We start from the raw sequence: 27,183 nt of genomic DNA on the forward strand, positions 1-27,183 counted from the left end.
CATTTGCTTAATATTGTCTATGGCTATTTTTGTACTAGATGGCACAGTTGAGCAATTGCTTCAGAGCCCATGTGGCCTGAAAAACCTAAAATGTCTATGCTCTGGCTGTTCACAGAAAATGTTTACTGGCCCCTGGTCATTATGGAAGTGTTCCATAACACATATGAAAGGCTTCCTTTGCTCAGGTGGGAAGATGTTGGATGAAGTGGTTTTAATCCAAATTACACCACTATTACCATTCTGTCTGTTCATCTTAACACTTCCTGAGTATGGAATCTTGCTTACTTCATCATCACCACCATCACTATTATTTCTGTGGCTGAACTGGATCACTCCTCTTTACATGCATTATCTCGTTTAATGTTCATAACAATCCCATGAGATATATACTCTCATTATCCCTATGATACAGGTAAAGAAACTGGGGCTGGAAAGATAATGTAATCTATCCATGGAAGGAACTGCCTGCCAAAGACAAGGAAAAGAAACAAGAAGGAGAGATGAGGAGAAAGTCTGTCCCCAAGCATTGAGTGGGGAATTCAGGGAGAAGTCAGAAGGAGGCTGGCCTACGTAATCCTGATGGGTGGAATGGAGAGGTTGCTGAAGAGGGAGGGAGATGGTGGCGGGAGGCTCTGAGAAGTCCCGTGATCCAGCCATAAGGAAGAGAGAGGGTGGAGAGGGACTTTGGGAAGAATCCAGCTCATAGAAACCACCACAGACTAGGATCAGTTGATTACCCGAAAAAGACAGCATTCATGCAGAAGGCAACCTTTAGCTCAGCAGATAACTGTAGTTCCTGATAGATGGTGGCCATTGAAACAACCTGCATGTGATTCATGAGACTAGCAAGCATCTGTGGTTGAAAAGGTGGAGAGAACGGGTCCTGTGCTCTTCCTAGAGGCTAATGCGAGGAGTTACCACGTTGCCTCTTTCTTTATACACAGTACTGATAAAAAACAGAGTGCTGCTTGGTAGGAACATCTAGCCATCACCAGGTAACCTTTACCTAACCTAGTGAGATGGCTGGGCTGGTGAGTCAAGGACAGCTCCCCCAGCTCTGCACAGGAACCTCTCCACTCCACCTGCATGCAATCTCCAGCACATGAGCCTGGAAGGTAAACTGAATGTCAGTCATGAGTCTGGGTTTAGATATTGCTCTGCCACCCAATATATGTTGTAACCTCCACACTCAGCTCTTTCCATACACATCTTTTACAAGGACTAAATGAAGTAGTACAGGTGACGCACTCAGAAACATGCCTTATTATTGTTGTTATTATTTTTGGTAGTAGTAGGATAGTACTAGTAGTAGTGGCAGTAGTTATCCTAGTAACTAGTGTACTAGGCAGTAGTGTAGCAACAGCAGTAGTAGCAAATCTATATGGCACATACCAGTCTCTAGGACAACCAAGGTAATCACAGTGTCTTTATTGTTTCAAGGACCCTTTAACCAGAGAAACCATTATAAGGCTACTTATATAATAAATTATTGTATCACTATTCTAACCCACTTTGTGTTGATTGAAATTTCCAAGTTCACATGGATAGCCCCCAAACACGTGAAAACTATGTTTATCTCTTCTCATCAGATTTTCCTCAGTGTTATAGTGGGAGCTTTAAATTTTGGCAATGTATCTTCTTGTTTGGAAGCCTTTGCAACTGGCCGTGCAGCAGCCACCGACATTTTTGAGACAATAGACCAGGTATGTCAAAGCTAAAAGTAAAGGCCATTCACAGGTTGGTGTGGGAAGAGAAATGAACTCTCCAGGAATTTACCCTCAGTGTGAAAGGCTATGAGGAACTATCACGATGCCCTTCATTCAGGGGTACTTAATAAATGGGGTACTTAATAAATGTTGTCATGAGTCAGACCCTATTGTGAATTGGGCATGCAAGAGTGAAACAGAACCAATAAAGATCTTGCTGTCACATCATCATATTGTAACTGGGAAGCAGGCAATAAAGAAGTAAGCACATTCAAAGCTAAGATAACATTGAACAGGACACTGAAAGAAATAAAATAGGGCACTGTGAGTGCAATTAGGGGTGGGAAGGAGTCTTTAAGTTGAGTAGTGGTGATTGCCTCCTCTCTGAGGAGGAAGTATTTGAGCTGAGCACCAAAGGAGTAGAGTTGACCACGCAAAGGGAGACTGCGGGTGGGGTGGGGTGGTGCATGGGAGGTAAGAGGGGGAAGAGTATTTGTGGAAGAAAGGCTTCCAGTTGGAAAAGGGCTTGGTGAAAGTGAGGGACTAAAACAAGGTCAGTGTAATGGAGCAGAGTAAGCAAAGGACAGAGGCTGGAGGAGTGGGAAGAGACTAGATCATGTAGGACTTGAAGGCCAAGTTCATGAGACTGGATTATCTTCTAAATGTGACAGAAAGTCTATACAAGCTTGAAAAGGACTCTGGTAGTATGGCTAGGATTTTTCTGGTTAATCTCTTGAATCAAGCTAGAGAGTAAAAAGTCCAAGAACAGAAAGGGAAAATGATGGCAATGCGTTTTTCTTCCTCTCTGAAAAAATGCCCTGGGCTAAGAGAAGCCCTGTAAATCCAGAGGTGCTTTGTGGGTTCTCTAAGTCATCACTGTGTATGAGGCATGTAACCTGCCAGAGAAAATTTCTCATCACTTTATCTGTTTTATATCTTGGGGTTTTATGGATCTGAGATACGGAGAGATTGTTGAAAAATCACATAGCCCTGTTGAACAATCCAAATTCCACCTCAGTCTTGGGTTGTTATATGCTCAACTAAGATGATGAGTCTAAAAGGCCCCTGAAATTCTTTCCAAAAAATGAAGGCATTTAAAAATTATTTTATTATTTTTACTAAAGACCCAAGAAGAAAGCAGGCTATACTATAGCTTCAAATAGAGGTATGATCATGGATTTCTCTCACTGGTGTGGAAGAGAAAAGAAGCTGACCTGGGAGTGTCTGGCAGCAGGACCGGACCCTCGCTCTCACCTGGTTAAGTTCTAGGTTAGACTCACTACTAACACCAGCAGAGGCGAAACTCAGCACATCAGTTGAAAGTCTGTAGGGTTTGAGGACCCCACCTGAGCACATTCAGTTGGTTTTCATCACCCTTTGCAATAGATACTCAAATGTTAGACCCCAGTTTGGTTGGCGAGTTGTGTGGTCTTAGGCAAGATGCTTGACCTCTCTGAGATTCCTCCATTTCCTAAAGTGAAAAAAATGGACATATCATCCATCTTGTTAGGTTACAGTGGTAATTATTTACATGAAAAAAGGATACGAAAACACCTTGTACATTGTCTGCTATGGTATCTTAATAATATAATAATACTTGATAATCTTAATATATACTAATATATTAATTATACATCAGTATATAATAATATATCATAGTAGTTTATCAATAATTAAATTAACTAATGTGATATTATATATAATTTTAATTAATTGACAACATTTTATATTTCCTATAGTCATTTATATAATATATAATATATAATATATAGTCATTTATATTATATTATATATAAATGACTATATATTATAGATAATATATTTACATATAATACATAAGCATATATGTATTAATATATGTGCAATATAACATAATACTATTAATATGTAGTAGAGTAATATTCCATTAATATTTCAATAAATGGTACTGAGTATTATTACTATGATTAATAGTTATTTAATGTGGAAACAACTTATCTTTAGTGTATCTCTGCAATATTTTACCTGGCTATTATTACTCCTTTATGAGTAAGTTTGATTGAAATGGACAGTAAATGCGTGTTGTTGCTGTATCCCTTTTATATTCCACTCCAGAAACCTGTTATTGACTGCATGTCAGAAGATGGTTACAAGTTAGACCGAATCAAAGGTGAAGTTGAATTCCGTAATGTGACCTTCCACTACCCTTCCAGGCCAGAGGTGAAGGTAAGCGCCGACCTCTTCCCCAGGAACAACAGCATTTTCTTTGTTGATGATTCATTTTCAGAGCCACACATTGCTTGTTTCTCTGAAGCATGACTCAGTTTCCAGCAACATGGGGAAGGAGCACATTTCTCTGGAAGTGCCCTTGGGTGTCGTGTCATGTCTCAGGCACCAAACCACATTCCTTTGTGACACAATGATGTGCAAGTTCCTCTGGTGGGGACAGTCTGGCAGCACATTCCAGTGCAGTGCACTTTGTGACACTCTGCAGAAATGAGTGTGCTGGGTCCTGTCGTCACAACCACAGGCTCCGTAAACTGCAAGGCAGTCGGAGCAATGAAGGAGTGCAGCTGTGCCCGGCCACCTCCTTAGCGACAGCAGAAGGCAGCACGCTCTGGGTGGACAGGGGACCAAGTGGCAGAGGAGAGCTGCTGTCTCTGCAGTTGTTTACTTCTTATCTGTGATTTCACAGGGCGGCTGGATCAGTCCTCTGTGCAAAGGTGATCTTGCAATGTGCTCACATGTGGCCCATGGTGAAGAAAATTCAGTTTTCCTGTACCTACTGAGCAAATGTCTTTAAAGGAAATTTACTCTATAGGAAAATTGAGATCTACTTCCCCTGAATGAACTGGCTTTGAAATGACACCTATTCCTCATTTTGAACAGAGTATCTCTAGCCAACCTTTCTTAATATTTCTGTTATCCCCACAGAACTAGATTTCATGCAACTTAATTTTGATACCGTATACCTGTAATGCACACACATGCATCCATCCATCATATGTATGTGTAAAGCATAAGTACATATGTTATTATTATATTTATGAAGTAAATTAATGTTATGTATTACATATATATATGTATATATACACATTAGCTGTCATAACATACGTGAAAGTACTTTGTGAAATACAAACCACGAAGTTGTATTCACTCAGTAAAGATCTTTGAAGGGATGGCTAAAAAGTTCCTTTATAATGTTTGTTCAGAAGCAGCTCAGAATAGCTATTCAAGAAATACTAGTTAAACTGAAACACAGTTATTTCATTTCTGCTTTACCTTCTAGTCCCAATGTCAAGAGTTTGTTTTAATACATATCTTCTTACTTAGATCTTTAAATATTCTTCACTCACACCCGCGTATGCATTTAGCCTTGCTGGGCACCACAGTGTCCTGAGACTGCAGTGACTAAAAACTAAGAAGCAGAGCAGCACTCTCAACGCCTGCCTGCAGGGGGCGGGGGCAGGTTCCAGTCCCGTAAAGGAAACTTTGTAAGCCTCAGCCTCCGGTCACACAGAGGACTCCAAACCAGCTCTACATAATAAGTACAAAAAATCACCACTGAACTGGTGAAAATATCCGACAGATGGTTTTGAATTCCTTTTTGTGCTTCCCTTTCTAGACTTCGCAGCATTCAGTCTCTACCTGGAACAGAGCTTTGCACCTAGCAAACCGCAGCCACTCAAATAATATGCCACACACAATGCAAGCGTATGACAACTTAACCTTGCACACTGGTCTATTATTAATATGTGCTCAGTAAATTAGTATTATATTTCTAACTTGCTTAAAGTTAGAAATGTCCCTTAACTAATTGGGACAGTTTTCTTGGGGTATCCAAGTATGTCAGAAATGTTTCAAATTAAATCCTGGAACATTTAAAAGTTAGGCCTGGTTGATTTACTCGAACTTCGAGGGTTACTACATACCATTTTATTTGTTGGCCACAGCTATCGACCAGATCATCAGTAACATGCTAAACGCTAAAACCTCATCCTAGGCACTGTTCACCAGTTTGCTGCTTATCCATGGTGCCCGTGCACACTGCTGACAGCGCACAACTAAACAAACACAGTGTCCTCACAAAGCATCCTAACTTGTAGCCTTAACTGCTGACAATTTGAACATTGTTCTTTTCTTTTCCCTCAGATTTTGAATAGCCTCAGCATGGTCATCAAGTCAGGGGAGGTGACGGCTATGGTAGGACCCAGTGGGTCTGGGAAGAGCACCGCCCTGCAGCTCATTCAGCGGTTCTACGACCCCACTGAAGGCATGGTGTGTGTCTTCCAGAAACTTCTCAATACAGGGGATGGGAGAGTGCACACGGTGATAACGTAGACAAACACAAAGGCCTAGCACACACCGAGGCCATCCTGACACACGCATAGTTGACTCAATGTTTTCACTCGCTGCACTAATTCCCAGCATGACCGCGTTCACTGAAGAACCAGTCCACTTGCTCAGTGATGGGACTGACTGTGCAGGTGCATTCAAAGCAGTACTGCTGCCTCTTCAGTGAGCCAAGGTTTTCCTTTATTTCTTTGTATTATTATTGTTCTCCTGAAGTTCTTCAAATGCTAAGGCTAAGAAAGCTTGTACAGCCAGAATTAACAGAGAACAACTCTTCTTTTTTAGCATATTTTATTGATTGTGCCATTACAGTTGTCCCAGATTTTCTCCCCTCTGTTCCCCCTTCACCCAGCACCCTGCTTCTCCAGCATCCCCTCCTCCCTCGCCCCCTTAGTTCATGTCCATGAGTTGCACATATAAGCTCTTTGGCTTCTCCATTTCCTATACTATTCTTAACCTCCCCCTGTCTATTTTGTATCTACCAACTATGCTACTTATTCCCTGTACCTTCTCCCACATCTCCGCCCCCCTCCCTATTGATAACCCTCCATGTGATCTCCATTTCTGTGATTCTGTTCCTGTTCTAGTTGTTTGCTTAGTTTTTGGTTTTGGTTTTTAGGTTCAGTTGTTGATACTTGTGAATTTGTTGTCATTTTACTGTTCATAGTTTCTGATCCTCTATTTCTTAGATAAGTCCCTTTGACATTTCATATAATAAGAGCTTGGAAGGGAATAAAAGGCAGAAAAACTGTACTTGAACAATAATTAAGAAAAATAACCCTTTACCTTATTGATTACTGCTTTGAGAAGTTAGGTTTAAAAAAACATACAATTTCAGAAGCTACTTAGTCTTTTTTTCTGTATGTTTGTTTGATTATAAGCATAGAATGAAACTAAGAAAATAAACATTAATAATTTCTATTTATCACACATTATAATTTAAGTACCTAATAAAATGATCACTTACTTTCACAACAATTGCAAAAGGTAAATATCATTTTACAAATGTGGAAAAAGAGTCAAAGGAGATTGAGACTTGCCCCTGATTTGAATCCAGGTTTGCCAGATGCCAAAGGCTTTCGCTCTCTAAATCACTCTTGTCAACGTGTCCTTAATACTTTGGCATGGAGTCATTGGGGTACGTAGTAAAGACTTGAGTGTAACGCATTCTCTATAGTGCATGTGCCACTACACTAGCGTTGTAAAGAAATCAGAATTTTCCTTTGTCACAGATATTTTATTCTCTGATTGGATTTTTTTGCCACATATCTGCATAACTATACTCTCAATATATACACATCATGGCTTCTTGATGTAAGATTTTTATATTTTTGCTAATAATTTAAATTTAATATTCTCATCCCACTTGACAGGTTCAATTGCTGTTGAACAACAAAGTGGTAATTGGTGAATCTGACCAGAAAATAAGATTTACTGTAAAATATATATACAAACAATATCAATATATTTGAACAAAAATAAAATAAAATATATATACAAGATAGGGATCATAGGGATATACAGGGATAGGGATCATCGCTTATTTTCATTGTGTCTTTTGAAGTCCATTTTAGGTCATGAGTCAAACCATGGTAAAAATATTAAAAGTACAGCGAGTAGTTGATTCTATTCTTTCCTGAAAAGCTAAAACCCTTCACCAGTCTTATTAAATTAAGTGACCTTTCACATTATTTGTGTGTCTGCAATGAACTGTCGTACAACTCTATTTGATTTCAGTTATATACTGTCAATCATTCTTATATAAGCAACCGCATTCTAAGAGGAACTGTCTCTGTTACAGTCCTGTTGGTCTCTCTCTTTTCTCCCCACGGGCTAAGTAGACGTAGCCTCATGTTTCAGAACCCCAAGGGAACCCGAGACAGGTGATGTTGTGCTCGCGCTCTCTAGGTGACTTTGGACGGCCATGACATCCGCTCCCTTAACATTCAGTGGCTCAGAGCTCAGATTGGAGTCGTGGAGCAGGAGCCCGTGCTCTTCTCCACCACCATCGCGGAGAACATCCGCTACGGCCGAGAAGACGCCACGATGGAAGACATAGTCCGAGCAGCTAAGGCGGCTAATGCCTACAACTTCATCATGGCGCTGCCGCAGGTAACCCTCATGTCCATTCTCGGGGGGAAATGCACGGCAGGGAAAAATACTTTTCTTTTCATTTGAATCCTAAATTATCAAGGACATATTGCAGTTTAGTGCCTGGAAATGTACCATGAGTTTTTCCCTTTGTTTGAAACTGGATTGTTTATTAAAAGTCTACGAAATTGGGAAACTTTTTTTTTTTTTAAAGTTCACTTTAACATAGATACAATTTCCTTATTCTTTCCATTAAGCCCTGTCTAAGCAGATGATAAATTTATGTGGCAATAACTTGCACAATCTTCTTTTGATATCTCCCATTGTCATTTAATTTTCCCGTGCATAGGCAGCTAATAGATGTCCTCAGTAATGTACCAACATATTCAAAAATTCCTCCTTTATCTTCATGTTAAGCAACAATGCCAACAGAACCAATCCTGTATTATTATATGGATTTTCCACCTAAGGGCTAGCTAAATCAAAGAAGGGTTATTACTAGTTAAAACATATACAGTGCTTACTACAAACTAGGCATTGTTCTAAGCACTTTGCATCTATTTAGCCCTCACAACCCTCCTTGCAGGCAGCTACTATCATTCTCCTAAACACAGATGGAGAACTGAGGTTCTGAGAGCTCAAATAACCTGCTCAGGGCAGGAGAGATCAGGTTCACACCAGGGATCTGGCTCCAGAGTCTGTGCTCTAGAGCCCTTTCTTTTTTTGTTATTGTTTCCTTCCTCCCTCCCTCCCTCCCTCCCTTTATTTTCTTTTTTCTAAGCCAGCACTATTTTATTTACTTTTGTTGTTGTTGTTGAAACTATTATAGATGTCCCCCATTCCCACCCCTGCTCTGCCCCCCTCTAAAACACTTTCTAGTCAACCTTCTAAATTTCCTGTGTGGATAAGACCCCAGCTATAAGTATAACATAGTGTAGTGGTTAAAGTGTATAAAGCTTTACCATCAGAATGCTTGCATACAAATGCTAGCTTCTCCACCTACAAGCTTTATAAACTTGGGGAAGTTACTTGACCCCCTTATACCCTAACGTTTCCTTATCCATCAACTGAGGAGAATAGCAGTACTTATCTCATGGGACATCTGTGAAGACTAAATAAGAAAATGTGTAAAGCTCAGCTCTCTGCTTTCTTTTTAAGATTTTTATTTATTTATTTATTTTTAGAGAGGGGAAGGAAGGGAGAAAGAAAGAAAGAAATATCAATGTGTGGTTGCCTCTCACATGGCCCCCACTGAGGACCTGGCCCACAACTCAGGCATGTGCCCTGACTGGGAATCGAACCAGGAACCCTTTGGTTTGCAGTTTGCGCTCAATCCACTGAGCTACACTAGTCAGGCTCTGATTTCTTTACATGTGGTGGGTGCTCATCTCATGTTGACTACTAATATGCAAGAGAAGAGTCTGACATCAATGCTTTGTTGTTCCAATATAATGCTACATGTGCAAGATATTCAGTAACCCTTTGCTGTCAATGGTAATGATTATAAACATAGTTTGGTCGTTTATTCACAATATAAAAACAGATTTAGCATTGTGTTTTCTCTGTTGTTTAGCTAGAGAAAAGAGACAAGATTCGATACGTGCTTTAATCCTCTAATGGATTTTCAAGACACTAATCAACTTTTACTTTGGTGGAAACATCTTATTTGAGGTTGAGCTAAACAGAAATATTTATATAGACAGTGAATCTTGAAATGAAAGGATAAATCAATTTGTATATCTTACCCACAAATATTGATGCGACAACCTGTTTCAGGAAAGGACATTTCAGTAAAAGCTGGATCTATGTGGATTCATGCTTGGGGAGGAAGCCAGAGAGGACCTCATGATGGAATACTGTCAGGAATTATCGAATTCTTCCTTGTTGTTACTAGTATCACTTTCTTCCCAGAAATTTGACACTCTTGTTGGAGAAGGAGGAAGCCAGATGAGTGGTGGCCAGAAACAAAGAGTAGCCATTGCCAGAGCCCTTGTCCGAAACCCTAAGATTCTGCTTTTTGACATGGCTACCTCGGCACTGGACAACGAGAGTGAAGCTATGGTGCAAGAGGCACTGAGTGAGGTTTGTTGAAAGTCTGAGTTTATTTTACACGTGGACGTGTTTGTGCTGCTTTAGAAGAGGCTGCTATTTGAGAGGAGAGAGAGATGTGGCGTGGGTCAGTGTATCCAGTCTGACAGTTTAGAAAACATTGGCTGACTACAATGTTGCTCACAGTTGAACAGAAGACACAGGATTTGCTTCCAAAAGTCACATATATCAAATTTAAAATCTGGTTAAGTCTAACTTAAAACATGTGACTTTTAAATTTCTTTTTTTGTTGTTTTTAGCAGTCGATTAATAGCAGCAAGGGAACAGCAATGTGAGAAAGTGTACCGGCCATTTCTAAAGCTTATTTAACAGATTTTTCCCAGGGACCGATGTTCTGACTTACTTGTGGATTCGGAGATGATCCAGAGGTCAATGTCAGCTCTGTCTTACAGTCTCCTTTGTCGGTGCACTGTCCATTGTTACAGATTCAGCAAGGGCGTACGATCATTTCAGTCACGCATCGCCTATCCACGGTTAGAGCTGCAGATGTCATTATTGGTTTTGAACATGGCACAGCAGTAGAAAGAGGCACCCATGAAGAACTGTTGGACAGAAAAGGGGTTTACTTCACCCTAGTGACTCTGCAAAGTCAAGGAGATCAAACCCTTAATGGAGAGGGCGTAAAGGGCAAGTGCCTTTTTCATTGTGCATATACGTTATGTTAAATAGTTAATGTGTGTAGTGCTTTATGTGTTTCCATGTACTTTAACATAGACTGTCTTATTTGTTCTTCCCAAAGCCCTTGGATGCATTATATAAATGATAAAGGAAAGAACAGGAGCTCAGTAGGTTCAGTTAGTTCATGAAACAGAGCTAGAACCCAGGTCTTCTGTGGAAAAATGTTCAACTCCATCCTCCTTCCTTTCCCCCAAACTTTGCCAATAAGAGAGGTTTCCTATAGTGTCCTGCACACAGTAGGAGTGTTATTCTCATTGGCTGAGTTAATTAATCAATGACTAAAATAGTTTGTGCTTATTTTTACTAATGTAAATACATACTTCAGGCACCAGTGCACCTTCTGAATTTCTCAACCTAAATTTTTAGATTTGGTAGTTTATCCCAACCTGTATCAGTCAACCATTCCATACTTCCTATACCATACCACATTTCAATTTTTGAACTCTACTGGGTATCACTGTATAGTTTAACTGTATATAACAGTGTGCATTTAACACGTGTTATTTATTCTAAATGAGTTTTTTTTAAATTTGGTGAGTCTATTATTTTTTCCGTACTTCTAGTGATCTTCCTTTAAGTTTTTTATGATTGATGCTATAATGTGTCTATTTCTGTGGTGATAACACATTGGCTATTTTATATAGATGCAGTTCAAAAGAGTCAATGTTGCTGAGTATTTTGAAATGTTTTTTGTTAGAGGGTGCCAGACAAGTGCTGCTTATTGCAGTAGAGTTAACAGAATGTTTTAGCATTAGACAAAGTAATCATACGTGAGACAGGCAGAGTAAATAATTTTATTTTCATATAGTTTGGTTATGGCACGCACTAAGGAATCCCTCACGCTGTGTTAACAGGAAAAGATGACGCCAAAGGTGCTTTACTTGAGAGCAAACAGAGCTTTAGTAGAGGGAGCTACCGGGACAGTTTAAGGTAAGTTCAAACCATGGGGCAGATTTTAAGGTTTTCAAATATTCTTAGGAGCCTTCCGCAGCAATGATCCTCAGGCAGTGTCTCAGGTGCTCCCAGCAGAGCCCTGAGCACAGCCCCCGGGGCAATAGCAACGACCCTTGGTGGCTGTACTGACACTCCTGTTTCTAATTCGTGCAGATTTTTGTGTTTAACTTTATCTTCTCATTGTATTAAGGGTAGGGTCATGGTAGAGATGCTCTATAGTTAAAATGTTGTTTATTGACATTAGAAAGGGGATTTTTTAAAAAATCTGTGTTTAGTCTTTTCCCCCCAAGCTAACTGTGAGATGAATTACCATCTTACATGGAGGTCAAATTCATTTCTTTAGCTCTACTCTTTAACCTACTGAACTGCAACTGAATTCAAATATTTCTTCTTCCAGAGTAACCCATCCAAAACCATGTTATGCTTTAATTAGATGAAGTAAAAAATGTATTTTCTAATGTTTAGAGAGAATTTTCCTGAACACCAGCTGTTTCTTTTTTTTTTATTAATTTAACTATTTTTCTATGGATGACTATATGTGTATTCACTCTCAAAATATTTTTTGGAGTATGATTATTAGCAAGACTGTAAATTTTAGTCTTTCATCCTGGTTTAAAAGTTTTAATAAAATTGGTATTTTAATATTAAAAGACTTTGAATTAAGAATTCTGCTCAGGAATATGTCTATATTCATGAAAATGTCATTGAAGTTTTTTTCTTAAGTTAGAACACTGTAGTAGTCAACGAGCTGACAGCATATTTCTCTACCATTTTCTTAGCATTGCTATATTATTTAATTCAGGCAATGCTCTGAGCAAAAGCTGTTACAGGACTTGTTCAATTCAAGATAGCGAGGTAATCATTTATTGCAAAAAAATGGTTAAAGAGGTTAAAACAAAATATTCAGGTAACAACTTCAAGTAGTTCAAATACAAATTTATTTATTCTTAATATTCAAAGGAGAGTCCACTAAGTTTATGCTTAGAATTTTGTATTTTTCCTTTTGAGAACAAAACTATACAGAAAAATTTTATAAAATGCTATTTTTATTGAATTTATTGAATTCAGAAAATAATAAAATGATAACTTCAAGGTACTCTAGAAAGCAAAAACTGTAAAATTGCCAAAGTCATCTGTTAGTTTTTATAGACATCTGGCGTTATGTCTATTCATGCTTTTCTGAAACCAGGTAAGAGCAGGCGCACGTGTCCAGTTTGGCCGTATACTAGTCATGCTTTTCTGATTAGAAGAAAAAATTAAATTATAAGGATTATTAGAATCATGACCTGAATATAAACTAACTTCTTAAACACAGAAAATGACTAGGCATCTCTTTTGATCATTAGGTGAAAGGTTGCAAAGAATTGTATGTCATGTCGACAAGAAAATGGATATTTTCTTAACTTTCCAAATGAACCAAATCTGTTCTAAGTAGTTTATTTACAGTTTATTATTAGGACCAAATAAACATTTTAATACATGCAAATATTTTCTATCTGACAATTTGTTCTCACAAGTTACACATTTTGCTGACGAGGATGAGAAATCCAGACATACAGTCCATACATAGAAAATAACAATTAACCTTCTGTAGAGAAAAATTTGTAAGTTTGAGAGAGAAGGTTGGTTAAAAATACCTCACTGTGTATGCTGCCAGATTTTATTTTGCTAAAAGATGACTAAGTGGACTGTTCATTTGTATCATATTTCCTTGCCTACAGTCTTTCTGAAGGCTATCTCTCTTTAGTCATATATTTTAGGTTCAAGAACAATTTAATGGATAATAGCAATTAATTTCCTAACTAATAATGTTGAGAGAGAACAAGCATCTATTCCCCAAATTTGCTGTTTTTCTTTGCAGTAGGAAGTGGTGATGCAGCTTCTGAGAAAGGGAGTGGTGGATGTAGGTTTCTGGCAAGAGGTGAGAGAGAATTATAACTCTGGCCTTTATGGTAGATTGGGAGGGGAACTGGATGACAGATGGAGTGCCTGGTGAGCTGTCTCATTGGGATGGACAGCCTATGACAGACATGTGGAATGATATGGGGGATGGGAAGAGAGACTTAAGACATGTAAGATTAAAGAGTAGAAGTCTGAGGGGACAAGGATAGAGATCTTCCCATGCTCAGAACTGGGAGGCAGTCAACTGGATTTTTATACCTTCCTCTCTCCAAATACTCCTCCCATTGGGTTCTGATGCTTTCAGTTTTATTTTAGCCCCATGACCTCAAGTCTCAGCCTTATCATGCACTCATCCTTCTCCAGGTGACACCTGTCTGTTCCTTACACCTTCTGGAGAAGACAGCTCCACCTTAGTTACCTAACTCAAAGGAATGACTCTGTTGCTATAGAGCTTCAGGTCAGGTGGGAGGGAAATGCGATGTCCCAGAAGAAGCCAGTTTGGTAGCAGGCAGTAGGGCTGAGGAGAAGTTTCATGCTTGTTCATAATGAGGTTTGGAAGGCTTTGAATATGCAAGAGTGAGGAAGAGGGAGGACTTGAGATAAATGAATGCACCTTGGTTGTTGAACCTGGATGACTAAGAATGGAGGCACCATTAGCGAACGTGGTAACAACTTAGAGTAATTAGGTTGATGAGGAACTGCCCTTCTCAAAAAGGCTAGATGGCACATATAATAGGCACCGCCCTGATTTTTGTTTTAGTCTAATTTCCCCTGGATAGAAATGATAAAGACTCGTGATTGAAATAGAGACTTGTAAATGGTTCTATCTGGATTGCATTAAGCAGTTGAGGTAGTTCTCTTCATCTCTGACTTCTCTCTCTTGACACCATATTAGTTCCAATTAAATGCTTTGATAAGGAAGCTTCCCTCCTCTCAAGTCTTCAGGATTGCCTTATCATTGAAAACTGCAAAAGAGCCCTGGCTGGCGTAGCTCAGTGGATTGAGCGCGGGCCTGCGAACCAGATGATCTCGGTTCGATTCCCAGTCAGGGCACATGCCTGGGTTGCAGGCCAGTTCCTTGCAGGCTAACTACCAGCAGGGGATGCACAAAAGGCAACCATACATTGATGTTTCTCTCCCTCTCTCCTTCCCCTCTAAAGGTAAATTAAAGAAATAAAATCTTAAAAAAAAAACTGCAAAAGAATGAAAACCTAACCCAACCTGGTTTAACCTCCAAAGAGAGAGAATCGGTTGACAGAACTAAGTAGTCCTTGAAGGATGCTTTGGATCCAGGCAAGGCTGAGGCTTCAAAGAGTTGTCTAAATCTCTCTCCACTTCTCAGTTCTACTATTTTTTTCACTATTGGTTTTATTTGTCAGGAGCCTTCTTTCCTTAAGAGTTTTGACATAATTACCAGCAGCTCTCAATGCTACGTATTTTCAAGTTCAACCTAGAGGAGAGTAGGAGTCTCCTTCCCAGAAATTTCAGGAAAACAAAACAAAACAACCTGAACTAATTATTGCCTACATCTCTCCTGTACCAAGAATACATAATGAATATTCCTGTTCTCTCCTCTCTTCATGCTTCCATTTACATTACTCTCTCATTCAGAAATGCTTTTCCTTCTAGCCTACAAAACCCCAAATCCTTCATTAGTCATCTCTTCCAAGAAACCTTTCATGGTAATACTGGCCATACATTTCTTTTTCCTTTAAATTTCCATATTCTTCATTCAAATGTTCTTTACAGCACTTAGCACATTCTTCCTAAGATTTAAGCTCCTTGAGGGAGAAGTCTGTGATTGACCAGATCCCACGACACCTGAAACTGGTTTGCACATTGCAGTTGCCCAATAAACATCTGTTGAATGAATGAACGAAGACATCAAGCTAAATTAGACTTTGTTAAGATATTTGTTGATAAAATGCATCCTTAAGAGGTGAGATATAGCATGGAGAAAATCTCACCAGGGGTTCTTTTCCCTTCCACAAGCTCATTTGTATCCAGCTGGCATTACTTTAAAGTAAACACATGGTGGGGGCAGGGTGGGGAGAGAGAGGCCAAAACTATAACTCAAAACCAGAAGGGAAGTAAAGGCAACAGACCATTGCCATTAATGTGATTAGCAGAACCATGTGGGTTTGGAACAGGTTTGAGTCTTACACAGTTTTCTGGTAAACTAGTAGGTCAACTTTACACCCTTCTCTTTCTCCGCGCTGGATTAAGGTCTAGCTTGGGGCTCAGAGAAACCCCACCGATTAATTCTACCCTAAGAATAGTTCTATCAGGTCTAACCAGAAAGCTCTCTTATCTGGTTAGAGCGTGACCTGGCAAACATTTCTGCATTTGACATGTGTTGTAAACTTGGATACTAGTTGAGTCCTGTTCCAACCTGCCTACAATCTACAGAGTCTTTCATCTTTTTATTTACAGAGCTTCCATCCGGCAACGCTCCAAATCTCAGCTTTCTTACTTGGCACACGAACCTCCGTTAGCTGTTGTAGGTCACAAATCTCCTTATGAAGAAGACAGAAAGGTCAGTAACCGCACACTCATGAGGGAATGATCTCCCCTGGGGACTGCTGTGTGCCCTTAAGACCTAGAATGTGAGTTTTCAAGGACTATGTCTAGTAATATTTCATGAAGTCAAACTAACTGGAAGAACACATTAGGACCTGACGGAAACTCTAAATCTTATACAATCTTTTTAAAGAAACAAAGATTAATTAATTACTTTTATGTGATAACTAAAACTGGACTATTAAGGGTTAGTTAATAGTCCTTAACTATACCATTCTAATAAACATAGGCAAATTGCATGTACTTAGCAGATACTTGATTATACCGATATCCTTTAAGAGTTTTTAAGATTATCTGAAACCCTTTTCCCAAAATTTTAAAATCTGTTTCTTGAATTGCAATAACCTTGGCAAAAGTGTTTGATCAACAAAGATATTTGATAAGGCTAGCCTTAACAAGTAACCACAATTTTTTAAATTAACAAATAATTGACATACAACATGCTATTTGTTTCAGATGTACATCATATAGTGATTTGATAGTCATACATCTTACAAAATGACCCCCTGCAATAAGTCTGGTTACCATCTGAGGTAACTAATCCATACTACTAATTTTAACATAATTCAAAACAACACAAACATGAAAGAGATAGGAGAGGAATAACACATATAGCAATATAGAGCCTTCTTCATCAGGACACACATATCCAAAGTTGTTGTGGGCACTGACTTTCACACAAAGTGACCATCCTCCTCCCTAAAGCCTTTCTTAATTATCACACTTTATTCTTCAGCCCTGACACTCTTACTTTTGATCCCCCATCACTCTTCATTTGACTCTTCATGGCAATGTTATTATTGAACTTTATGTGAGGTCACGTTATCTTATCTCCTTAATAATAAGCTTCTTTTAAAAAACATATGCTTTTTCTATATATTTTTTAAAGATTTTATTTATTTGTTTGTTTTAAGAGAGAGGGGAAGGGAGGGAAAAAGAGAGGAAGAGAAACATCAATGTGTGAATACTGAATATAGTCCCTACCCCCTACTGGGGACCTGGCCTGCAACCCAGGCATGTGCCCTAGACTGGGAATCAACCAGTGACCCTTTGGTTCACAGACCAGCAGTCAATCCACTAAGCCACACTAGCCAGGGCCAAATTATAAGCTTCTTAAAGTTAGGGACTATATATTATTTTTGTTTGTATCAATTTGGGCACCTCACCCAGTGCCCTGAACCTAGTAGGACATTGGAAGATTTTAAAACTAGTATAAAAAATTGAATTTCTACAATAAAATAAAGACTAAAATACAATATTTATCAAAGGAAATAAGTCAGAGAATATTTTAATTACAAGCACATTTATTACACATGATATAATTTCAAATTGTCTTTAAAGATTGCAATGTGAGAATTTATTTTGGAAGTAATCGCAAGCCTTCATTCACAGTGACGAATTTGGAAGAAAGTGTAGTACTATTTATGATCTTATGACTAAGATGGATTCTTGCGGTTCTCTGTTTCAGTGCATTAATAGTGAGTAATAAAGGTCCCACTACCTAATAGAGTTGTTTTAAGTAAATTTCATAGGTGAATACTTTTTCTTGGAAGCAGCAGGGTGAATCACAGTGAGAGAAAACATTTAACAAGCATGATTGTTTACTGCATTTTGCCAGTAAGGATTTGAGTCTTCTTCAAGTTCTACAGTAGAAACTGGTATTTCATTGACGTTCATAGTGCTGCGACAAATAACTACGAGGAATGTTACGTAAGGCGTTTAATAGAGCTTTGAGGGAGAAAGAACCAAACACAACACTGAAATTTCAAACATAGCAGCAGCAATCATATTCAATTTGTGCATTTTTATGTTTTTTTCCCTCTGGGCAAATATTTGACAGTAACAGCAAGAGCGTTAGGAAGAAGAAAGAATCTGATTTGTTGTTGCTATTGTTGAAACTGGTAGATGGCCTGGCACAGTTGCAGAGAACAATCCAATTCCCTGCAGTTCGGGTTGCTGTGGCGTCCTTATGACGCAGGGAAAACTCGAAGAGCGTCATTTCAGCAAAAGGAAACAAATCAAAAACAGAGTTTCGTTTTAGAGATGTAAAAATGTTCCATGTAATAGTCTACTAATTAGCAATGTAAATTAGAATGGAACAATTAAACTCAATTAAATGTTAACCAGTGTAATTTTTAAAAGAGCCACTTTATATTCTCTGTCTAGTTAAGGGAGAAAAAAGGAGGAGGAAGAAAATGACAGGGGAGCCAATGTGATTTTGCTAAAGCTTCAAAAAGAAAAGATCTTATGTTTCTATTAAGATCTTATGCTTCTATCTTCTGCTTCTTATGCTTCTTATACTACTTGCTTGTATGATAACTATATGAAAATCTTTAAGATTTAAAAATATCAAGTATTTTTATGAAGGATACAGTAGAATTAGGGTTAATAAATGTTAACGTATAGAATTTCTAACCCCAGTAAAGTTTAAAGTATTTTAAATATTTGAGTTCTTCTAATCTCAAGTAAATTTCAAAGTATATTCATAGTTTACTAAACTCTCCAAGCTCAAGCGCTGACGAGATTCTTCCTTTTTAGAAGCTCTAACCTTCCCTTCTGTTAATGGGGAAAATGTTCTATCCTATGTTGCAGTGCAAAAGGTTTAATTACATAAAGAACTTACTCCATCTTGCGGCCTCTTAGAGTTTTGACTCTGTAAACTTAGGTGGTATGGTTCGATGAGTCACACACAGCGCAGAAACTACAGCCCGCTGCTCTTCGCCCTCCAAGCTGCACTATTGGCTCCCAGCAGTGGGGTCGGATCTTTGTGATAATGCTCATAAAACTCAGTTTCGGATTAGGGGAAATGGGTGGGCGAGAGCTTTGATATGTAGGCATCTCCTTCAGTGCCACCAGAGCACAAGGTAGACTAGAGGGGTGGGCAAAAGCAGGTTATAATGATAGTAAACAATACAATAACAAATAAGTGAATATCAATACAATAATAAACTCTTTGTTTCACATACTCACAAAACTGTAAATCTACTTCCGCCCATCCCCGTATATGTGAGATCAAGTCAACATTATTGGGGAGGAAAAATTTATCCCTATCGCTGTTGGTTCTTTGGGCTTTGTTGGAGAGTTAAATTGACATATGGGGTCTCCATAAGAATATGAGACCCAAAGACAAATAGGCAATTGAAGCTTATATGTCTTCCAGAGCTAGGGAAGTGGATAGACATCTAGGACTTCAAACTGCGAGAGAACAATTCACAGGAAGATAGGAAAAGCAAATGTTGGCCAGGCAGCGCACAGACCAAGGGGCACAGGGAGAATTTTGAATAGGCAGGTTTTGCTAAATTGCCCTCCGTCTACCACACCTAGTTCATATTCTTTGCAGTGATCTCTGGTGATAGCTCTCTTCCTAGAGCAGGCCCTCTATCTAAATTCTTTTTTTTTTATTTCAGTAGTTTATTTTTATTTTATTTTTCCATTACTATTTATTCATTCATATGCTCTTCCACCTCTGCCTACCCTCTCCCTGCTGTAATCACCACCCTCTTGTCCGTGCCTGTGAGTTATTTTTATTTTTTGCTCAATCCTGCCCCCACAATTCCCCCATGCCCAGAGCTGTCAGCCTGCTCTTTATTTATGAACCTGTCTCTATTTTGCTTTTTAGTTTAGTTTGTTCATTGGGTTCCACATATGAGTGAAATCATATGGTATTTGTCTTTCCCTGACTGGCCTACTGCGCTTAGCATAATGTTCTCCAGGTCCATCCATGCTGTCACATAGGGTAAAAGCTTCTTCTTTGTTATGGCTGAGTAGTATTCCATTGGGTGAATGTCCCATAGTTGTTTTATCCACTCACCTATTGATGGATAATGGGGCTGCTAATCATCAGAGAAATGCAAATTAAAGCCACAGTGAGATATCATCTCATACTTCCCAGAATGTCTATCATCAATAAATCAACAAACAATAAGTGCTGGTGAGAATGTGGAGAAAGGGGAACCTTTTTGCACTGTTGGTGGGAATGCTGATTGGTGTAGCCATTGTGAACAGCAGTATGAAGTTACCTCAAGGAATTAAAAATGGGAACTTCTGGCCAAGATGGAGGCACAGATAGATACACTTTACCTCCTCCCCTAATCAAAAGAAGAAAAACAAAAAATTAAAAATAAAAAATAACCGGAACTGCCAGAAAATTGAACTATATGGAAGTCTGACAACCAAGGAGTTAAAGAAGAAATATTCATCCAGACCAGTAGGAGGCATGGAAGCAGGTAGCAGAGGCAGAGAGGACTCATGGCAACGCAGTGGCTGGCTGACTAGGTGGTCTCACATTTGTGTGCGGACAAACTGGGAGGAACAACTGGGGAGAGAGACAGACTGTGCAACTCATGGGGAATAAAGCCTCAAAACCTCTGACTGAAAAAACCCATGAGGTTTGTGGCAGCAGGAGAAGCTCCCAGCCTCATGGGAGAGTTCATTAGAGAGACCCACAGGGTTCTAGAAGGTACAAAAACCCACCCAACCTGGAATCAGCACGAGAAGGGCCCCATTTGCTTGTGGGTAGCTAGGGAAGTGACTGAAAGCCTGCCGAGAGCCAATCAAGTGGCATTGTTCCCTCTCAGACCCCCCCGCCCCCCACATCTCCACAACGCAGCAGTGTGGGTTGCCCTGCCCTGGCTAATACCTAAGTCTCTACTTCTTACTACATAACAGGTGCACTGAGATAAAAAATATGTCCCAACTGAAAGAACAGATCAAGGCTCCAAAAATAAAACTAAGCAATAAAGAGATAGCCAACCTATCAGATGCACTGTTCAAAACACTGGTAATCAGGATGCTTACAGAAATGGTTGAGTATGGTCACAAAATAGAAGAAAAAGTGAAGGCTATGCAAAGTGAAATAAAGAAAAATATACAGGGAACCAACAGTGATGGGCAGGAAACTGGGACTCAAATCAATGATTTGGACTGGAAGGAAGACACAAACATTCAACCAAAACAGAATGAAGAAACAAGATTTCAAAAAAGTGAGGAGAGGCTTAGGAACCTCTGGGACAACTTTAAACATTCCAACATACAAATCATAGGGTTCAGAAGGAGAAGAGGGAGACCAAGAAATAAAAAACTTATTTGAACAAATAATGAAGGATAACTTCCCCAATCTGGCCAAGGAAATAGACTTTTGGGAAGTCCAGGAAGCTCAGAGAGTCCCAAAGAAGTTGGACCCAAGAAAGCATGCACCAAGGCACATCATAATTACATTACCTAAGATTAAATATAAGGAGAGACTCTTAAAAGCAGCGAGAGAAAAGGAGACAGTTACCTACAAAGGAGTTCCCATAAGACTATCAGCTGATTTCTCAAAGGAAACCTTGCAGGCACAAAAGGGCTAGGAAGAAGTATTTCAAGTCATGAAAGGCATGAAAGACCTACATCCAAGATTACTCTATCCAGCAAAGCTATCATTTAGAATGGAAGGAAAGATAAAGTGCTTCCCAGATAAGGTCAAGTTAAAGGAGTTCATGACTACCAAGCCTTTATTATACGAAATGTTAAAGAGACTCATCTAAGAAAAAGATTATCTAAAATGTGCACAGTAAAATGGCAACAAACTTACACTATAAACAATTGAACCTAAAACAAAAAGAAAAACAAACTAAGCAAACAACTAGAACCGGAACAGAACCACAGAAATGGAGATCACATAGAGAGTTATCAGCAGGGAGTGGGTGTGGAGAGAATGAGGGAAAAAATAAAGAGAATAAGGAGCATATATGGTAGGTAGAAGATAGACAGGGGGAGGTTAAGAATAGTATAGGAAGTGTAGAAACCAAGGAATTTATACGTACAACCCATGGACATGAATGAAGGTTAGGGAATGCTGGTGGGAGGGGGGGATGTAAGGTGGAGGGGAATAAAGGGGAGAAAGATAATGGGACAGCTGTAATAGCATAATCAATAAAATATACTTAAAAATAAAATAAAAAATTAAAAATGATACTGCTTTATGACCCAATGATTTCACTTCTGGGAATTTATCTGAAGAAACTCAAAACACTACATTGAAAGAATATATGCATCCCTATGTTCACTGCAGTGTCATTTAAATTCTTTTAGGCAGTTAAGGAGGAGGTAGAAAGTGTTCCTGAATCTTTTGTTTCTTAAAAATAATCAGGCTAAAATAATCCTCGTGCCAAAGAGATATATTCCGGGGTTGTGAAATCCTTTTCCCCTAAAGTTTTAAGTATTAGAAACGCATCACTGCATCATAGTTAGCTTAGAGGATGCGGTTCAAGCATTTGGTTAAAAGGTACGACAGAGACAGGACCCACGAAACTGACTATCCGTATTTATTCATTTGAAGAATATCGGCTTGTCATAGTTACCATTTATTATCATCAAATCTTAAAGTCATTATTAAGGCAGGAGGCCCTATAAGTTGGCATGCAGAAATCACTGTAACAAAGTATAGAGAGAAGGACATAAGAGTTAAGTAGGAAGTTAAATGTTCACCTAACCTACAGAAAGAGATGGAAGGAAGGAAACTGGGAAACACCCAGTGTCTAGCATTTAAGCATCAACATAGTAGGTGAGCAATCAGTATTTTTTAAAATAAACGTTTTGTTGCATAAATGTACCACGGGCATAAAAGCTCCCTTCGCTCTTTCATCTAACAGACATCAACCGTACATCGCTGTGTGCCCGGTATTGTGTAAGGAAGCAAGGCTAAGTGAGGGCCACTGTCCTCCTCCTCGCACTGGAGCTGCAGGCAGGACACTTCTTTGCCTGCGATGAACAGATGAGCCCTGTGCAGCTCACAGAGCTGCGGCAGAGACCAACTCTGAAGGGAGGAGACACCTCCATTTTTGTAACTTGATCTTTCTCTTTGAGTTACTGGTTTGCCATTAATTTATTTGCCTTTCCATGCTTCATCTTAGTTCCTTTTTTAGCTTTTTAAATTTTTTTGATGAGTAAATTTGTCATTAGCTTTCCAAAGCCAGAGACAAAAATCTTTCTGTACAAAATGACCTTAATTATATATTTTTTCTTTTACTGTTCTACTATGCTTTTAGCTATATCGAATGGAAGTCAATGAAAAGTTAATTGTTCAGGGACAGAGTTCTTGGTTTTTGCATCATTTAGTCTTTATAAAGACTAAAGTCTTTATATCTTTGGGGCGGTTAGGGAAGAGTTTCTTTTAAGGTTAAATGTTTAGTAAATTTGGACAAAAAAACCCCCTATTCAAATTAATTAAATCTTGCTTCCTGTTAGTTTATCTTGGGATGAGAGCCACTAGGCAAAAGTTAATTCATATTGCTTTCAAATGTCTTAGCTATTGTGGTTTAGGGTTAGAAATACCTCCAGGTATCAAAAAGCCAGAGAAATTCCTGTCGTGTCAGGTCACGTGTGGACCACCCAATGTGAAGGTAGTGCCAGGAAATGTTGGGGTTTAATGTTCTGGCCAACACTTTGAAAATGTATCATCATGGAATCCCAGATACTTAGCACTGACCAGGGTCTTCAAGCTGGTAAACAGTACTGCTGAGGGTCTCAGAAAACGGGCTATGTCACCAAATTACCTAAAGAGCATTGTATTTACTCCTTACTGAGGGAATGATTATTTATTGATTTGAGTGAGAGAGAGAGAGAGATCAACATTGATGTGAGAAACATTGATCTATTGCCTCCTATATGTACCCTGACAGGGGGGCGAACCCACAACCTAGGTATGTGCCCTGACCAGGAATCAAAACCACAAACTTTGGGTGCATGGGGACATGCTCCAACCAGCCGAACCCCCTGGCCAGGGCTTGAGGAGTATTTTTTAAATCCCAGATTCATACTTAAGCTTACTAAATTAGCATTTGTGGTGACAGGACACAGGAATCTGTGTATTTAGTCATAGATCCACGTGACTCTAGTGTGCATGCAAATCTGGACACCACTCACTATTGAGAACTGTAAAGGGTCTAATATTTTCTTCTACTGCAAGTTACCAAGTTAACCTGACACAATTTCATGGATGCTGGCAGAAAACACGAGCCCTGAGTCAGAGACAAAAGCTTTTGTTGAAGCAATATCAGTAGCCAGAGTATAGCATTTACACTGGTTCCCCAGCCCAGCCCCCAGTTTTCATAAACTGATTTAAAGAGGGCCGGATGATACCAGTAAATGAAGGGAGGTACTTTACGGGAGAGGGATCCCAGCTTTGAGGAGCCTCTTAAAACAGGGAATAAGCACATCTGACCTTTTCTTGGGATGGAGACACCATCTGTGTCTTTCAAGGCTATTTGCTATACAAATATCCTTGAAAAATTAGTATGAACAAAGACAGTCAGTACTTCTATTCACAGTATGTGCAGAAACATGAGAAACCCATAGAGAATTGTTGCCTTGGTCAAACTCTCATTTTGAGGATCAGGTAACTGAGACCCTAAGAGCTAAAGTGCTTGGTGATATATTCCGTTGTTGGCTGTGTGAGGCTCCACCAAGAATCCCATTCTTTCTACGCCTATTCCACTCAGCTTTCCTAGACTCCTTTCTTCCTCTCCGGCATTGATTCCTAGATTTACTAAGCTGTTAGAAGTAAAATAATTGAACAGAAGGATTTGCTGCATGAGCAAGTAGTAATGACAAGTGCAAATGTTGAGGGCAGGCCAAGAGAAAGCTTAAAACGAAGGCAGGAGCACATCCATCTCTAGCTAGGCTGCCTTCTCCATCCTATTTGGCTTGCAACTCTAATGGCTCAGACATGATGCAGGCTTTTATTTAAACTGAATTGGTAATACGAGCTTTGATTTATAAGCAAAAGAAAAGCCTTTGAAATTCCTTACTGTTGTATGTTCCAGACATTCAGCTACCAAAAGGGTAAATGACTATGTGTTCATGAAAGAGAACACTAATAAATAGTTTCGTGGTCAATTTCCTATAGATATTTTAGTATACTTGAATGGAAAAATATAAAAATTATTACAGATCTATATAAGCCACCTAAAATCCCTTCTCAAATAAAGCATGTAATAAATTTAAAAATTATTGAATAAATGGACTAAAGACAAAGCACTGAGTAATATCTATAGCAAGGAAAAATGATGATAAAAAGGAGGTTTTGAATATAACATTTGCCTTCAAGAAGATAAACATTTGCTGGCTCTAACACTTTACTGGCAAATAAAGAAATCAGAACAGGGAAATATTGAAATTATTTTCACTCCCTGTGAAGAAAATGTGAAATCGAGCAATCTAAATAGATTAAAATTTACTCTCGGGTACTAATGAAGAGACAGACACGTTACAGGACACATGTAAATGATAACTGTTGACACCATTTCATACATTTTTAAAATTATTTTGCCTCATTTCAGATACTCTGGCTTGCATTAAGAAATTTGACATACCTTGAAAATTATGCATGTCCTCAAATGTGTAAATACTACTATAACACAATTATTTTTTAAAATCAGAGGTTTATTTTTCTTACAAATCCAACATATCTATTATTCACTGAGAGTCAACACATCCGCTACCGTGAAAAGAAAACCAGAAGCTCACTTTCAGGTGATTCGCCTCCTTGGGCTCCTCTCTGCTGGTGGCAGCATGGTCACAAGACATTCAGAGTCATTCCTCACAAAACAACAACTCCCTACATCTTATAGGTCTTTCAGGCCACTCATGACCAATCATGCCACGACACCTACATTCATCTGTGAATGCCAAAAGGCCTGCTGCATAAAGAACAGTATATGAGAAACTGTCTGTGTGTACATTGGGATGATCAATCTAACCCTCTCTCCCCTCAAGGACGACAACCTTCCTGTGGAAGAAGAAATTGAGCCTGCTCCGGTTAGGAGGATTTTGAAACTCAATGCCCCGGAATGGCCCTATATGCTGGTAGGGTCTGTGGGTGCGGCTGCCAATGGAGCGGTCACACCCCTTTACGCCTTTTTATTCAGCCAGATTCTTGGGGTAAGCAAACAGCTCAACTCACTTCGTTCTCCTCACCTTTTGTTCTTCTCTCGCTGGATGCTGTCATTTTTGATAGATTGGCTGTTTAACCTATTTAGGGTTTTTTCCTCAACTCTAAAGAATTAAAAATGCCCCCACTACCCCATCACACTGAAGGTGAGAAGGCAAAGCTAAGCACTGTCATTGGGGCTGGACACCCATAGAGCCATCTTGTCTGTAAAAACTGCACTACGGCTGCAAATTCAGTGCAGAAAGGGCCAATTTACCTGTATGTGAACCAAGTCAGAGTGCACACAGGTTTGCTGAATAATACAAAAGGGTTTGAGGGCTATTTTGATCTTGCTGAATGGCTGAGGTACCAAGTTTTACTTATAATAGCAGGTTTTAGTGCATGTTGTGTAAGTCTCTGCTTTCCTGCTGATTGCATCATTGAGATTTCGAGGTAGAGAGAAAACGGCAAAAGGAGAGAAGTAAAATAAGGCATGGGAAAAGATTAAATTTATTTCTTTTTCACTTCCTAGAAGTTTTGATATTCTCTATTTGACTTCATTGCTATAATAAAAAATAACTACAAACATTAATTAGACACTGTCTAAGCCCTTGATATACAACAGTGCACTAAATTCTCCTAATAAGCATCTGTAGTAGGTGTTCATATTTTTCCCATTTTACAAAGGAGCAAACCAAGGCATAGAGAACTTAGAACAGCAAGTAGGGAATCTAAGATTCAAATTCAGGCAATGTGACTATAGAGTCAAGTACTAATGCAACCTTATCATTGCTAAATTATTCATCAAAATGCTATCAAGTTTTCTTAGTTGAAATTTACACACACATGCACATCTTGTGAGGTCAACAGGAAAAACGTAGAGAAGTTTATTCACTTTTTCAAGGTAACACAGGCATTAGG

The 27,183-nt window shown here is 39.0% G+C and overlaps 1 protein-coding gene across 3 annotated transcripts in view; it reads left to right on the forward strand.

Moving 5' to 3' along the window:
- ABCB11 (ATP binding cassette subfamily B member 11) overlaps positions 1 to 27,183 on the forward strand; it is a 97,001-nt gene that overhangs the window by 44,749 nt on the left and 25,069 nt on the right. For all 3 annotated transcript variants that reach the window (XM_037044530.1, XM_037044531.1, XM_037044529.1), the window contains exons 11-19: positions 1,590 to 1,703; positions 3,801 to 3,911; positions 5,838 to 5,963; positions 7,947 to 8,150; positions 10,041 to 10,211; positions 10,664 to 10,865; positions 11,771 to 11,846; positions 16,206 to 16,308; positions 26,109 to 26,273. In XM_037044530.1, coding sequence (XP_036900425.1) covers positions 1,590 to 1,703; positions 3,801 to 3,911; positions 5,838 to 5,963; positions 7,947 to 8,150; positions 10,041 to 10,211; positions 10,664 to 10,865; positions 11,771 to 11,846; positions 16,206 to 16,308; positions 26,109 to 26,273 — 1,272 coding nt within the window. The remainder of the gene's footprint in view (positions 1 to 1,589; positions 1,704 to 3,800; positions 3,912 to 5,837; positions 5,964 to 7,946; positions 8,151 to 10,040; positions 10,212 to 10,663; positions 10,866 to 11,770; positions 11,847 to 16,205; positions 16,309 to 26,108; positions 26,274 to 27,183) is intronic.

The sequence above is a fragment of the Sturnira hondurensis genome, unplaced genomic scaffold, assembly GCF_014824575.4.
Source record: "Sturnira hondurensis isolate 20B ecotype Veracruz unplaced genomic scaffold, ASM1482457v3 Scaffold0004136, whole genome shotgun sequence".
NCBI lineage: Eukaryota > Metazoa > Chordata > Mammalia > Chiroptera > Phyllostomidae > Sturnira > Sturnira hondurensis.